General features: G+C 35.3%; 1 protein-coding gene across 2 annotated transcripts in view; it reads left to right on the plus strand.

The window, feature by feature from the left end:
* LOC113115693 (CUB and sushi domain-containing protein 3) overlaps positions 1-16,927 on the plus strand; it is a 236,530-nt gene that overhangs the window by 182,049 nt on the left and 37,554 nt on the right. For both annotated transcript variants that reach the window (XM_026283241.1, XM_026283242.1), the window contains exons 52-56: positions 720-893; positions 2,809-2,982; positions 5,804-5,977; positions 8,044-8,229; positions 10,595-10,768. In XM_026283241.1, the coding sequence (XP_026139026.1) occupies positions 720-893; positions 2,809-2,982; positions 5,804-5,977; positions 8,044-8,229; positions 10,595-10,768 (882 nt within the window). The remainder of the gene's footprint in view (positions 1-719; positions 894-2,808; positions 2,983-5,803; positions 5,978-8,043; positions 8,230-10,594; positions 10,769-16,927) is intronic.

Consider the following 16,927-nt stretch of genomic DNA (forward strand, 5'->3'; position numbering starts at 1 on the left):
AATATACAGTAAAATAGGAGTTAAATGGAAAAACTGGAGCTTATGGTTTGTTAATAGATAGAATTGGACCTTAAAGTGAAGTGTGAACTTTAAATTTAACAGTCACATGTATGTTTCTGTAACATTTTTATTGTAAAAAGTAATTAAAAATAGAACTGTTTTTACTTTTGGCTAATCAAACTTCGATTTATCCATTTTGAAGTCAATTCTTCTTGAGATATTTGCCTTTTTTATTCACATTTCTCCTGTGGTGTGTTTTTTTTTTTCTTCAAGGTTGAAAATCACAGTCATGCATGCTTTATAAATACTCAAGCTACTTTTGAAGAATTAGTGAGCTTTTGCTAGATAGTTAAGTTGAAAATGTTTAAGAAGCATTATCTTTTTCCATTTAGCAATCAGATTATTTGTTTCTGTAGCATTATCGTTAAAAACTGGTCAAATGAAGACGCTTACTACTTCTTTTAGTGAGTTAACTACTACTTGCTACTAAATTCCTCAAATGCTATTTTGATTATTTAAACTATAAACCAAGGAAATATTTTAAAACTGCAATTTATCAATTCAGAAATCAGTTCTTGTAATATATAGTGTAGACGTTTTCCTCATTTTGATCTGCATTTCTTCCGGTTTGTGTTTATGAGGGGTGTAAATCACAGTCCTATGTGTTGTCTTTAAGGTGTGTGTTGATTCATTCTGTTCTCTATTACCTTTCACCGCAGTCATTTCGTGTGGAGAGCTGCCCACTCCTCCTAATGGACAGAAAATTGGAACGCAGACAACCTTTGGAGCATCCGCTATTTTTACCTGCAATTCGGGCTACATTCTGGTGGGCTCGACTGTACGGGAATGTCTGGCATCGGGCCTCTGGAGCGGGACGGAGACACACTGTCTCGGTAACACCACAACCCTTCTCTCTTTCAAAACATCAACACACATTACCATCTGTGTAACCTTTTAATGGAGACCGGGTCCTGAAAGGCCATATGAGGAGCTCTGTGACATTTAGTCTGGATTTCCATAGCAACAGTGCTTTTCATTTTTTTTTTTCTTTTTTGCTTATACTGTATGCAGCACCTGTATCATCACATGCAGATTAAAGCTCTGGTATAAAGCCTAGTTAACTGCCTATGTGGGTACAGAAGCATCATTATTATTCCTTCTTAGAAACAGTCTTTTGACCTTGATCGAGAACGCAGTCCCATAAAACACTATTGTCTTTCTCAGTGGAAGAATATCCATCTAAGATTTTCTCGTTTCAGAAAGTGTCATTACATTTACATGCATTTTATACTTTTGGCACATGCTTGTATCCAAAGAGACTTACGTTGAATTCAAGCTTATACATCTTTTGAGTTCCTGCATTCCCTGCACTGAAAAACAGCAGCTGTGGTTGCCAGAAATTCATCCTAAAATGTGAAAATGCATCAGGTTTTGCTGAATGGCTGTTTGGTGCTTACATACGTTTTATTAAATGATATAATGTTCATACACCAATTACTTAAACTACAAAAGCTGGTTTACAAGGTCATTCACACAAAACCACAGTTATGCAATGAACAATAAATCAAATCTAACGCAGAACACCTTAAAATACAGTGCTGAAATTAAAAAGGAACAAGACTATTTAGATAATCTTATAGAAATATGAGGTTACACGGGGACTTTTTCAATGTAAATAAGTAAGTCATAGTATTTCATGCGGGATATGGGAGAATGAAGTAAGAGAAGCAAGCGGAGGGACACAGGTGAAGAAATGATTTCTGCAGTAGTTCAGTGGACTCTGTGCTCTGTGAAGTGTGCAGGACTCTGCTGAGTTCTGTCATCAATCACTTCGGAGAGGAAAAAACCATGACAGCTTTCTATTTCTCTCATCACATCATCTCTGAATAAAACAATGTTGTGCATTACTATGTCCACCGAAAGAGCCCGCTGTGTTGATCCTCGGATGCATGGATATTGCAGTATCTGTTGTGGGATCGAACACTCATTGTCTGTGGGTGGATCATGAATATCTCTATTCACCACACCACACAATGTGATTTTCTCCAGTAGGACATGGTCCTGCAATAATATTCCCATCGAATCACAGGCTGAACTAGGCATGGGGAATTTTCACAAAAAGATTATGGTTGTGGATCGGATTCCACTTAAATTCAAATTCCTAATTATCCATAAGTGGATTCTTCAGGGCATTTAAAAAAACAAAAACAAAGCATGAACATAGTTTGGAAGATAGTTTGTATTGCTATTATTACACTCAGCAATAAAGTCAAATAATGAATTAAGGAATCAGTGAAAGCAACTACAACAACAACTGTGAAACAATTTCCAAGCAATAAAACAAATAAAAACAATAGACAAAGATAGAAACTAAGTAAACAAAGTGCTTGAGGTATTTCAGGCATCAACAGCAGTGTTAAATAGACAAGTTCATTAAAAATGATTATAATTGTTTTGTGTGAGATATATATATATATATGTGTGTGTGTGTGTGTGTGTGTGTGTGTGTGCGTGTGTGTGTATTATCAGAAGAACATTATACAAAAAAAAAGAAATCATATTTAACGTTATAAATTACTTTATTGCCACTTTTCATCATTTGAATGCACCCTTGCTGAGTAAAAGTATTAATTTCTTTAAGAAAAAAAATTATCCCACACCTTTGTGTATATAGCCCTAAAATCTGAATGGTTGAATGAAATGTGATTTAAGTTGATGTTGTGACATGTCTGTGTTCTGTTAATCATGTTCTGCATTGAGAACCATGTTGTAGTACATTAAAAAATGTCCTCAATGATTTTCCCCCAGCTGGCCACTGCGGCTCTCCGGAAAGGATCGTGAACGGTCAGGTGATCGGTGAAAACTTCGGCTACAGGGATACAGTAGTTTACCAGTGTAATCCAGGTTTCCGGCTCATCGGTTCCTCTGTGCGCATCTGCCAGCAGGATCACAACTGGTCCGGTCAGCTCCCGTCCTGCGTGTGTGAGTTCTCTCCACAGCACACACCTGATACACGTCGGGGGAAGTTTGGTTTGCATCCAAGAGGATTAGTTTGACATGCAATGCAGGCAAACCCCCTATTCAGCCCATGACAGGCATCAAACACAAATCCTGATCTTACCAATGAAACACTAGATGAGGGAAAACACCAGCACCACCTGATTTTGTGTGGGTGATTTATTTGTGATTGCCGGAACGCAAAGCTGCTTAGATAAATGCTTATATACAACTTGCATTAACATTTTTCTTGTCAAGCATTGAAGATTTATATTCTACAAACTGATGGAGATATGCCAGTATGCAAAAGGAAGGACATAACTGAATTATCATCATAAAAACCTTTTGATCTAAAAAAGGAAATTAGAACACCATTATATGGTGATTTTTATAGGAATATCTTACAAAGATAACATTTTCAATTTGTATTTATTCATTCATTCCTTTATTAATTTATTTATTTTTTATTCATTTATTTGTTTATTTTTATTTTGATTGAGTGTTGAAGGAAAATTGATTTATTTCACCCTTTTGGAGGGTTTCCTACATGATTCCCAAAATTCTATTTGTGAATTTTGAAGCAGTGTTTCAAGTGCCATGGTCAAAGAATATATTAACCTGAATAGCGCATATGAATCTGCTGTATGAACTGACAAGAGAACATGACAGTTACTTTTTGAACATTTTCTTTAGCGAATAGGCACACAGTGCGACCAGGGTAGTCGGATTGAGTCAGTTCTTTGTAGTGAATCAAAGACATACTTTTTGAACAGTTCTTTTTAGTACATAAATAAAAATGATGCATTGCAAGCAGTGCGGTCCAGTCCACAAACAAATTATTTGTTTGAATGGTTCTTTTTAGTAAATTGACCCTTGCAAGCGGTTCTTTTTAGTGAATCAAAAGCATGCATGCTGTGTAAACATTGAAGTTCAGTGCACAAACAAATGATTCTTATGAACCAACTCTTTTGAATGAATCAGTTCAATAGACACACAAATTCACTTTATGGCTGGTTTAAATCAGTATGACAAATCCTTGACTGAATGGACTCACTGATTTTTTCTAATGACTTATTTACCGTTTTGAGTGATATCTTCAGCTTCGTGAAAGTAAATCAGTATGTCTGATTTTTCATATGATGGCTAGATTTAAAGATAAAAATTATATATATATATATATATATATATATATATATATATATATATATATATATATATATATATATATATATATATATATATATATTAGGGGTGTAACGGTTCACAAAATTCACGGTTCGGTTCGATACGATACACTGATGTCACGGTTCGGTTCGATACGTTTTAGATACAGCAAAATGTAAAAACATCTCAACTTTTCAGAATGCCGCAAGCGCACCGCGGGTCATGTGACAAGAACCAACCAATCAGCTTCATCCTTTCCCGTAACAAGGTTGAGAGCTCAGCCAAGATGAAGGAACAGCTGATCATAGTTGTATATGGATTGCAATTTTGAAATAAATTTAGTAGCAGAGCTACTGCAAGCGATTTTTAGAGCTGCAAATCCATTTATCCTTCGCTGAAATTTCCGCGTCTCATGGAGAGAGCACGTCATTGTTGCTTAGCAAAGACAGACGCCTCATGAGCGCTTCTGCCCGAGTGCTTTGGAAAGGAGGAGAAAGACGCGCTTAGCGTTTTCCATGCGTTTTTAGGCACGATATGTGAACGGCCCTTAAGGCGCTCGCTCACTCAGCACGCGCTGAAGGCTCGTTGCAAAATGTCGAATGCCTTTAACAGACCAGAAATATAAGATCCTAAAATAACCAACAGGTCTGGTGTTTGGGTTGGATTCCCTGTAAGCTATAGTGTCTAAATGCTGCAGGGATAGTTTGCTGCGTGCATGTTTCTCCTTTTTTTTCGTCTTTTCCCAGATAGTACTGACGCATATATCCCAGATATTCCCGCTGGTGTTTTTTTTTTGTATTCCCGCTGGTGTACCCTGTCATGTTGCAGATGCGACATACCGTTGTTTTTTTATCCACCACTCTCTTGCCATCACCATTATAGCTTAAAGGGAATCCAAAGTGCACCCAAACACCAGACCTGTTGGTTATTGGAGGATCTTCTCATTTCTAGTCTGTTAAACGCATTGGCTATTTTGCAACGAGCCTTCAGCGCGTACTGAGTGAGCGAGCGCCTGCTGAGTAGCCTAACATAAACATATAAGATGGTGTTTTTTTCTTCTTCGGGAGTGTCAGGGACGTTGCCTGTTACGTTGTTTGGGTTATTGGGCTACCTTGTTGAACGCATATCATTATATTTCTCTCTCTCTCTTTTTTATTTTTTTTTTTCAAATATAATTAAATACTCCAACGAACCGTTCGGTATACATAATGCGTACCGCGTACCGAACCGAAAGCGTCGTACCGAACGGTTCAATACGAATACGCGTATCGTTACACCCCTAATATATATATATATATATATATATATATATATATATATATATATATATATATATATATATATATATATATATATATAATATTATTATTATTATTATTATTATTATTATTATACAATTTTTATATATATATATATATATATATATATATATATTTTTTTTTTTTTTTTTTTTTTTTTTACGTAAAAGCATGAAAATACGCTAAAAAATGTACATAAAATGTTGCAGTGTACTATTAAAGTTTTTCTACTTTCAAAACTTGTAAAAATTGTAGTAATTCATTGTAGTGTTATTAAAGCTTGAGCTAGTGTATTTAAACTTTTGACTGGTAGGTGACAGTCATTTTCCTCCTTTGCGTTGCAGCCGTTAGCTGCGGTCATCCGGGCAGCCCTATCTACGGCCGCACTGTTGGCGATGGCTTCAACCTGAACGACGTGGTGACCTTCTTCTGTAATAACGGCTACATTCTGGAAGGCCCATCTCAAGCGCAGTGCCAGGCGGACCGCCAATGGAGCCAGCAGCCGCCCACATGCCGAGGTTTGGACCAAATGTCTTCTTTTCTCATTATAGTGATTTGTAAGTATTGTGGCGCTCATGCAAATGAATGCAGTTAAAAAAGGAATGACCAATTTCAGCTCGGAGAGCCCTCTGGCCCTCTTTTCAGCCTACAGTAACTCATTTGGTCATGGTCTGAATAGCAACAGATTAGCTCTGCAAATCAGAAGATAAAATGTCTGTTTTGAATCTAATCTCTGCTTTGTTAGCGGCGTGATTATTAGTGTCTCAGAGGATCATCTGTAGTGCTTGATTCTGACAACAGACCGGATGAAGTGATCAACAGCGATGTTGGCTTGATTACATGACTGGAATTTGGTTATGTTCAGTAATTATGAACAAATAAGTGGTTTTATCTCACCATATGGGTGAACAAACTTAGTGTAATGCTGTATTTTTTACTCTTTTTTTTAATTTTATTTTTATTTTTTAAGCAGCTTCAGTGATATTGTAGTAGACTGACAATGTTCATTACCTTATTTTTTTATTTTCTTTTTTCTAGATGTAATAGATTTCACCTTTTACCTCCAGCATGACATTTTAAACTCTGTAAAATAATCATAAAATTAGTTTTATAGATCATTTAATGATTTTTTGACATTTTGAATCCTGATGTTAATCAGTACAATAACTTTGTGTGAAGAAACCACTGAATGTCAGTTGTTATTGACTGAGAATCTTCCTCTCAAATCAGATTCGGTGTAATTCTTTATGTGCTGTGACTGCATAGACAGTTATGTGGTGATTCTGTGGCAGATCGTGACATCAGCATACAAAAATGTCAGTGTCTTCAGACTTGCTAGAGAATACGTGGAAGCACAAAGAAAAGTGTTTTTGTGAAATGTTTATACTTCATATTGGACTCACCAAGTGCTTTTCAAGGTTCCTGCCAGTTGCTAAAAACGCTTCAAATCAGAAAAATGCCCGAAAGGTCCTACAGGTTAAACTTTTAAAGAGATACAAACAAAAAGTCTGAATCCTCATAGTCAATATGAGAATATTTAATTTAGTAAAATTTTTTATTATATATATATAAACATACATACATACAATGTAGCCTAAAGAGAGTGTGAGTGTGTGTGTGTGTGTGAGTGTGTGTGTGAGTGTGTGTGTGAGTGTGTGTGTGCGTGTGTGTGTGTGTGTGTGTGTGTGTGTGTGTGTGTGTGTGTGTGTGTGTGTGTGTGTGTGTGTGTGTGTGTGTGTACATCATAAAAAACTAGGGCTGGCCCCTAATAGTCGACTAATCGTTAGTCAACCAGATGAGGCTTGGTCGACCAAAATGTTATTAGTCGCAGGAAAAAGCAAGTCACGCAGTCCATAACTAACAGATCGTTAACGACTTGTCTATGTGGTAATACAATACATCAGGCAGAACATCCAAATGCTCAACTATCATTCAGCAACCTCAGATATGGTTTATCATCTGAAATAATATCATCTGAAAGCTGCTCAATCTAATGTAAAGTGTGGAAGCTGAACAGTCGCTCACTGCAGGACAGTATAGGGTGCTCCGTCATTCTCGGTCATACAGATAAGAGTAATACATCTTTTGAATCTGTCTATTTTTGTGCACTCGCAATAAGAAAAATGAATATTTTGTGAAATAATGAAAGCAAACAGGATGTGCTTTCTGCAATTAATTAATCCATACAAAACATGCATACAGGCGCATCACTTCTGTGGAGATGGCAAGCCAGTGTCGCCGAATTTATCTCTTAAACCTAGAACAAAGAAAGCACCAGTTTATCAAGTTATTAAAATGTTAATGCAGTCTCCTTACTGTTTACATAAATGTATTTATTTTTTTTATCATTTTTTTAATCATAATTTTACTATTTGTTTTTATTTAACTCTATATATTGTTAAATAAATTATTATATAAGCAAAATATAATCAGATGCATCTCCATCAATAATGTTTAGGTTATTATTGTCTATTTTATATTTTCATTAATGAAATAAAGAATTTCTGAGAAACTTCTCACACTTACTATACACTGACACTGATTATTATTTGTTTAAATTTTTCTGGCCATCTGCTTTCTTTAGTTGTGAACTGCACGGATCCCGGTATACCAGCCAACTCAATCAGGAAGAGCAAGATTGAGTACGGGAACTTCACTTTCGGAACAGTGGTGTCCTACGACTGCAATCCCGGCTATTACCTGTTTGGGTCATCGGTGCTGACCTGCCAGCCGGTGGGTTACTGGGACAAGCCATTACCAGAATGCCTGGGTACGTCTGTGTGGGTTCTCTCCCAACACTTTATTTCTCATTATTTGGACTCTTTATCATTGACAATCTTTGAACTCTTTCCGTCGGAGAGACGGAGGGAAAATGTCACAGGTTAGCCAGCATGCAGTGGAGTTCAAAGAGCTCTTATGATGAAGTCTTCTCTGTCTGTGTGAAAGTTTTCCAGCAGCACGGACACATTGAGTTTCCGGACAGCGGTGAATTTACCGCACCTTTCCGACAGTTTGCCAAAGCGAGGAGTATTAAGGTCAAGAGCGAGCGGCGCAGAGGCTCCGAGTGCACATTCATTAGAGAGATGTGTTCATTTGCCTGTGCGATAGTAATTGCCTCCTGCTCTCGCTTTCCATCTCTGTTCCTGTAATTGCTTCAAACCTGAATTTGACTGTTTCGTGTCAGTTTCCACCGAGCTACTTACACCGTGAAGGAAAGGCAGCAATCTTGCAAGCTGTCTATTAGTCTTGTTTTTCTCTCAAGTGTACACAAGGTAATTCTGCACTTTACTTAGCCGACAGAGGCTACTTGCTGCTCTTAAACTGGGAATTTTAATAAGCAGCCTCTTTTCCCCCCATCAACCTTTCAGCCTGATGAATATTATGAAAATTTTAACCTCCTTGGATTTATTCAGGTGCATTTCCAATTCAAAAGAAAGCAAACATCAAAAACAGGCCTGAAAAGAAGCTTAGCTAAATTGAATTGAAGAGCTTATGTGTGTTTCTTCAGCAGCGCACGAGAGATGAATTAATGCACTGGGATGTGAACGACTGCACGCTGCACAAATCAACTACTGCTGGCTTTTTCTCAACAGTTAGACGGAATGAAACAGTGATAAAATTTCACTCTGAAATTTTAATTGCCATTATTGTGCTCTTTACATGCAAGGGCCATGTCTGGTAAGCTCCAGAAATGACCAAAACCATCACAAAAGAGTTCAAAATGCATTCCATTCGACTAATGTGATTTATTTAGGTCTTCTGAAGCCATGTGATAAAAGGACAAACATTTAAATGGTTATTTTTGCAAATATTTCCCTCCTGGAAGAGATTTATTTAGAAGAGAAAACAAGACTTTGATTTATGGTTAGAATGGCTGTTTAAAAAAAATAAAATAAAATAAAATGTTCCTCTTATTAGGAAAAAATAAAAAATATACACAGATATATAACATTTATATATGAGAAAATATACTTTATATAAAATGATGTAATATTAATTAATATTTATATTCATTTTACATTAATATTTATGTAAGTATATGTAACAACATAACATTTAACAAGATAACATTCATATTTATATATTTTATATTTATATAAATACTTATATTAATGTGTTAAGTATATCTAAAATATACTATATTTTTCGGACTATAAGTTGCACCTGAGTATAAGTCGTATTAGTCCAAAAATACGTCATGACGAGGAAAAAAACATATATAAGCCGCACTGGACTATAAATCGCATTTAGACATTAGCGTCTCCAGCCGCCAGAGGGCGCTTTTTTAAGTTTAGACTACAGGAGCACTGAGCAGCACTGAGCGCCCTCTCGCGGCTGAAAACGGTAATGTTTTCTCTTGGTTCATGTCAAATTAATTTTGATAAGTTTCACCTGACTATAAGTCGCAGGACCAGCCAAACTATGAAAAAAAGTGTGACTTATAGTCCGAAAATATGGTATTTATATAAAAATTTTATATATTGAAGAATATAAAGATTTTTTTTTAAAATGTACATAATATATAAATTCTATTATGATACATACAATTTTATATATATATATATATATAAAAGTGTGTCCGAAGTATGACAGGCAGACAGATTAACAGGCTGACTAAGTTTTTGTTGTGCAAAAAATAGGAGTATGCCTGATAGTTTGAGTGTTGCTCACAGGAGGTGAGTCCAGTAATTGTCTGGTTGTTGCAGACAGTTTATTGTTAAAGGTGGTGAAGTTATTCAGAAGCAGTGTTTTGAAGGGGCTAAGTTTAGAGATACGTTCTTTGTAATCTTGCAAATATTGCATTGTACAATGTCCTCTTCCACTTTGCTCAAATTCACCCACGCAGCACTTGTTTTTCGTGACATCCTCTGAGAGGGTCAGAGCCAGACCCACACAGAATCTGTCCCTGCAGACCTTCACCGAGAGAGCTGCACATTTCAGCAGATTTGCAAACGCCAATCATCTACAGAGTCAAATCAGTCAGCTTTCATTGTCATTCAATCATGTTTATCATATAATGTTATATTATTAAATCTACTGTAATTTCAGCATTCTTCTCATGTTTTCCTAAATAGCTAAGCTTAAAGAAAAGCAAAAGCTTCTGCTGACCGTTGGCTGCTGTTGTTCTCCTGCAGAGGTGGACTGTGGTCACCCTGGAGCTCCTCCTCATGCGGTGGTGACGGGGGATAAATTCACCTTCGGCTCTACGGTTCACTACAGGTGTTTGGAAGACCGAGCTTTGATTGGTGAATCCTCCCGCACCTGTCAGCTGAACGGCCAATGGAGCGGCTCCCAGCCTCACTGCTCAGGTGAGTGCAGTGAAACCAACTATAAGAAATGGCAGAATTATTTTATCAGTGTGTCTGTCTATCTGTCTGTAATCTATCCATCCATCCATAATAAACAAACACATAACCAATGTATTATTATTATTATTATTATTATTATTCACTTAATATTCAAAAATTATAAATATAAGTGTTTATTGCAGTTGTTGTTGTTTACATTTTTACATTATTAATAATAATAATAATAATAATAATAATAACATGGATTACATCTTAAATATAATACAATATTTTTAATAACATTTTTAATTATAAGGATAATTATTTTTATTATTAATAATATTTTTTTGTGTATTGATGTTTTCATTTTTATCATTGCCATTGTTTTTGTTTGTATTGTTGTTAATATAATAATTATAATCATAGTTGTAATAATAATAATAATAACAATAATAGATTTTCTGTAATTATTTTTTATTGTTATTATTGCTTATTTTATTTTAGTTTGCATTATATATATATATATATATATATATATATATATATAATTTTTCATATAATTTTTCATATAATTTTTAAATATTAATTATAGTTATTTTTATATAATTATAATAATTAAATTATCATTATTTAGATTATTATTATTTTGTTTGTGTTGCTGTTGTATTATTATTATTATTATTATTATTATTATTATTATTATTATTATTACTATTGACGACTCATTTTTTTAATAATTGACTCCCGATTATTGGATTATACACACATTGGAGTGTGTGTGTGTGTGTGTGTGCTCTTTATACAACTCTGTATAATGAGATGGGTATGACACAGGTATTACAAGGAGAGGGTGACTTATGAGGACATAACCCATGTCCCCATTTTTCAAAACAATTTTTTTGAGAAAGTAAAAATGCACAAAGTTTCCTGTGAGGGTTAGGGTTAGGTGTAGGGTTGGTGAAGGACGATATAATATACAGTTTGTACAGTATAAAAACCATTACGCCTATGGGATGAACCCACTTTTCACAAAAACAAACATGTGTGTGTGTGTGTGTGTGTGTGTGTGTGTTTACTGCGGCTCTCAGTAGTGTTGTGCAGTAGCTTCACTACAAAAAGCAGCATTTCTCAGTGGCACACAGTGGTAGTGTTGCTATTCTTGAAGAATTTATTGATTAAGTAGCGAGGCAGCGCTGACAACAGGAATCTGTGTTTGTAGAAGCGAGATACGGAGAGTCTGCTTTCTGTAGATATAAAAAGCAATTTCAAAAATGATTTGAAATTGTCATTTTATCCTGTTGTTTGTCATATTTACTAGCTTGGCGTGTGATGTTTGTTGTCTGTTTCTTTTGCTGCCTTTCTGTAGGCTGTGAGGCGTTTTGAAATAACTAAAATAAATATAAAGATGCAATAAACCATGAAAGGTCATGCATTGTGGTAATTTTAGCACAGTTACAAAGGTTTTAGATGCTCTGTTTCACGTTGTGCTTAAAAACAGCCCAAAAATAAAAAAAAATTAATAACTAATAATAGCTATCTCTGTTTCATAAAAGCTTCTCCCTTTCCCGTGGTAAAATTGCAGTAACGTACGGTCCCTCGTGGCTTATTGCTTTATTCAGATAACGCGCAAGTTCTTTGTATCTGCTTGTTCAGGCCCCGACTCGTCTTTGAAAGAGAAATCATACATTTGAATGAGCACATTGTTGAGTGAAGCTCATCTTTGTCTTGGTTCTTATTTCCTGTCATTATGTGTCAGTCTAACATGAGTTAATTAAGTTCAGCTGAATAATGACTTGTGTCTCTGCGTGACACGCTACACTGTTTCTTCTTACTGACAAGCTGTCTGTTTGATTTCAGCTAACATGCACACATTTTTATTCTTTAAGGAAATAGTTCACGCACAAATGGAGCATTCATTATTACTTATGCTCAATTGTGCCAAATATTAGACTTTTTCTGTACAGTTCAATAAAAAGTTAAAACTATAAAAGCAGTCCAGTATTTCAGGTCTTCTGATTTCATAGAGTGCATTTTCACCTGAAAAGATTAAATATGCACAAATGAGATTCAAGCAATGCAGAGGGAAAATAATCAGTGAATAACATTAAAATTGTAGTCTGTTCTTAAATAAAGCTGTTGTATGACTTCAGATTCATATAATGAATGCATTAAAATTGACTACTTTTGGGGGGCTTTTTAAAATCCCTTTTGAAGCTTAAATTATACACAATATGTATTCAATTGATCAAAGGTGAGAGAAAATACTTTTATAATGTCACAAAAGATTTCCATTTCAAATAAATGCTGTTCTTTTGAACCTTCTGTTCACCAAAGAATACATTAAGAAAAAAAAAAAGTATTACGGTTCCCACAAAAATATTCAGCAGAAAACCGTTTTAAGCATGAATAATAATAACAAATGTTTCTTGAGCAGAAAATCATCATAATAGAATGATTTCTGAAGGATCCTGTGATCCGAAGACATTTATTCAAATAAAAAGCTATTTTAAATTGTAATAGGATTTCACAACATACAATTTTTACTACATTTGTTATTAAATAAATGCAACCTCAGTAAGTACAGGAGACATCTTTAAGAAATGTAAATCATAGAATGTACATGCAATTCACAGAACATGAAAAATGCTGTATTTACACTCTTAAAAAGCCTGTAAGAATCACACAATCGTCTCTGTGTGCATCTGTATGCAGCGCTGCATGTACTGCATGCACTGACCCAAAAACAGCAGGAGCTGGGAGTTTCCTCTTTCTTTCATTCGTTCGCCTCTTTTTCTCAATCCTTCCTCCTCTGTCTGCTTTTTGTTGCTTTGACTGTTCAGAATAAAGTACTAGCACACTACTGAATACTGCATGGTATACTCAATACTGCTTTGTTTTTGTAGCAGTATGTGAAAGCGAGTGTATTATAATATGATATATGTTTTAAACAGTAGTTATGCTGCTGTATGCTGTCATCAAATGAGCCCATGTTGTATATAGTCAACATAGTGAATATTATTTATAGCATTTTTATTATAATTTGGAATTCATCTGATCTCTGCTAATTGCAGTCATTTTAATCATACTGTACAGCATGTAGAGATTTTAGGAGAAACATCAGAGACAAAGTAGATACCTAAATGAAGCATATCTCGAATCCTCCTGAGCTTTGAAAGAGCAGCCTCTGAGAAATAACACTTTCCTCAGGGCTCTCTGAGTCTTTCTAGCATTACTTCTTTATTCCGTGTGAACATGCTCAGTGCTTCTCAGGAGGTTTGATGTTGAGACTGTGTTCTGGATTTCTGGAACATTCGTCAGGAATCTAGCATCTCGATTGCTGGAAATTTTAGGAGGCGTACACCACCGTAGGTTCACGAAAGTTGGCCAGTTGCATTTTAAAAGCATTTTCAACTGCATGTTTTTGTTTAAGATAAGAAAGCCCCTCGTCCCCTGCAGCGCCTGCTTTCATGGGAGTGTTTTTGAGTCTTTTAATCATCTTAAAGCAACTAAAACAAAACTCCCATATTTTTGGCATAAAAGTAATATTATTGAGAAACAATTTTGGTAAAATGTATATATGAATTTTTTAGAAATGCTAAAAGATTTGTCGACAGAAATACTATTTTTTTTTGTTCATGCTCAAAGACAAAAATACTATTAAGTATGTTATGCTCACAAAGCCTGCATTTATGTGATAAAAAATACAGTAAAAACAGTAATGTTGTAGTACCTAATTTTTTTTTATTGTAAAATCATTTTACAATAACAGCTTTAAATATATATATGTGTGTATGTATGTGTGTGTGTGTGTGTGTGTGTCTATTATAATTTTTTCATTATATTAATTATAATTTTATATAGTTTAAGATATTTCCTTATACATAACGCCAGTACAATAGGGCATATAATATTGTATGTGTGCATTTAATTATCAGTCTTAATTATAATATTAATAATACAAAAGTTATTTCCATTAAAAATATAAAATGGTTTCATTTTAAATAAATTCCAGCTGCATGTTTTTTTTTTCAAGATAAGAAAACTTCACATCCCCCGCAGTGCCTGCTTTCTTTTGTGGGAGTTTTAGTTGTTTTTACCAAAATGAGTTTCAGTAGACTAAAAGCCACTACTGTGTGATAAAATATGGATTGCAAACAAAATCAATAGTGTTCTGCACTGCCAGGGGAATCAGAGTTTCTTACGTAACGAACTTCGCAGCCTTATTATACCCAGCTAAGCTACTGGTGGGCGTCCTTTAACGCAAATTCACACCTAACTGCTGCGCCAATTAACGGAAACTAGAACCGTTTGTAGTATTCAACAGCTTCACCTTTGTAGAAGAATCTAATGGTTACATAAGCGCACACACAGCTCTTGTCCGTCAAGAGATCTGTGGCTTTGTGCTGTTTCACGACCGCTTGAGGTGGGACCGATCTTTTCGGAGACCTGTCTGTTCGTAACTCGCTAACAAAGGCAGGACGTCGGAGCGATTGAGGTTAATGAGCAAGAAAAGTCTGCCCTTTCTCCATCATGACACCTTCTTTTTTTTATGGAGGTTGGATGTTTGAACAAATGGCCTTGAATAGGGTCTCTTTCTCTCGCTCGCTCTCTCTCTCTGCATGTGTCGTACAATCCGGCCCTCGTTTTCTGTGCTGCAGAGTAGAAAAGGAATGCCCCAGATTTCTAATGAACTAAAGCGAGAGTATTTGACTGGAAAAACACGGCGCTGTCATGGAGCGCTGCTGTTTTTCTGTTTATTTATGTAGAGAGAGCCGGTTGAGACGCTTGCCCTATGGCTGGTTTTAATCAGTGGTTAGTCGTTCCCTCGGGTTCGTGGGCCGTTTGCTGAGTCTGGGCTTTCTGATTGGCCTCGGGGTGCTGGTACTCGTAATTAAAAAGGATTTGATTTTCGGGTCATCGGCTGATTCAAACAGGGCTCTGTGCTCAGAGTGTCTGCGACGTGTGCCGTCCGGCTCTGTTCAATGAATATTTTACCATTATTTATGCTAATGGATTCTGCTGGCAGCCGCTAGATGATAATTGATAGCCTGTTGGATATCACACAGTCATTTGGAAAGGTGTCGCATCTCGCACGCACCTGAAAATTCGTCTTCTCGCCAGTAACAACGTATAAATGTGTCTAATTGTTTCTCTTGAGAAATTCGCCTGTTTTTTGCACTTCAAAATGGCAATATGTGTTTTCATGTGTCTTTTAAAGGAATAGTTCACACATCAGTGGAAGATTTCTCGCCCTTGTCTTGTTCTAAACCTGTATGCGAGTTTCTTTTTTGTTTGAAACACAAAAGAGATGTTAAACTACTGACTGGGCTGTCATGCTCAAACAAGGACAAAAAAAAACACCTTTAAATGTGTAACTCGCTTGAAATATTTCAAGTCTTCTGAAGTCGTGCAATTGATTTGAATGTACAGAAATGAGATTTCTGTGTTTTTTGAAAATAATATATATATAGCCTATACGTGTTTATATGCTATAATTCAAGTTGTCTGTTTGATTCCACAAGCTTTTTAAATGTTTTTGAAAGAAGCTAAAAGCAGTAATATTGTGCAAATTTAAAGAAGTGTTTTCTATGGTAGTATTTTATTCCCTTAAGGCCCTGTGGACTCATATGAGGTCATTATAATTTTGTGAATTTCTCTGGGACTGTACATGCCACAGTTTTCAGTCTGGATGACCTCTCCCTCTCCTTGGTTTTCAAAACAGTTTTTTTCAAAAAAACACTCCTATGGAAAATGTTATTTTTTAATTATCATTTAAAAGTCACATTTTTCATTGTGTGTCATAAATCAACGTCTCAGGAAAATGTTATGGGGTTTCAAATCAAAATATGACTTTCTGTTAACGAAACAGGATTTTGACCTCATACATGTGGGGATGAAAAGCATGCTTATTATGCATTTTGGGTAGACATAAATGAACAAGCAAAGAAATTATAATTCAAAATTCTATGAAATATTATATATTATTATGAAAATCTTGACAATTATTACTCCCGTTATTACATTTCCTTTTTCTTTACAAGTTGCTCCAAAAACACATTAATATGCAAACTACATTTAGTTTATAGATACATTGTATATAATGAGAAAACCTGTTTATAGCCATTTTACACACATTTTGCAGAAAGAAAAATGGTATATTGAATCATTCTGTCATAGCAT

This window comes from Carassius auratus, chromosome 16 (genome assembly GCF_003368295.1).
Source record: "Carassius auratus strain Wakin chromosome 16, ASM336829v1, whole genome shotgun sequence".
Taxonomy (NCBI): domain Eukaryota; kingdom Metazoa; phylum Chordata; class Actinopteri; order Cypriniformes; family Cyprinidae; genus Carassius; species Carassius auratus.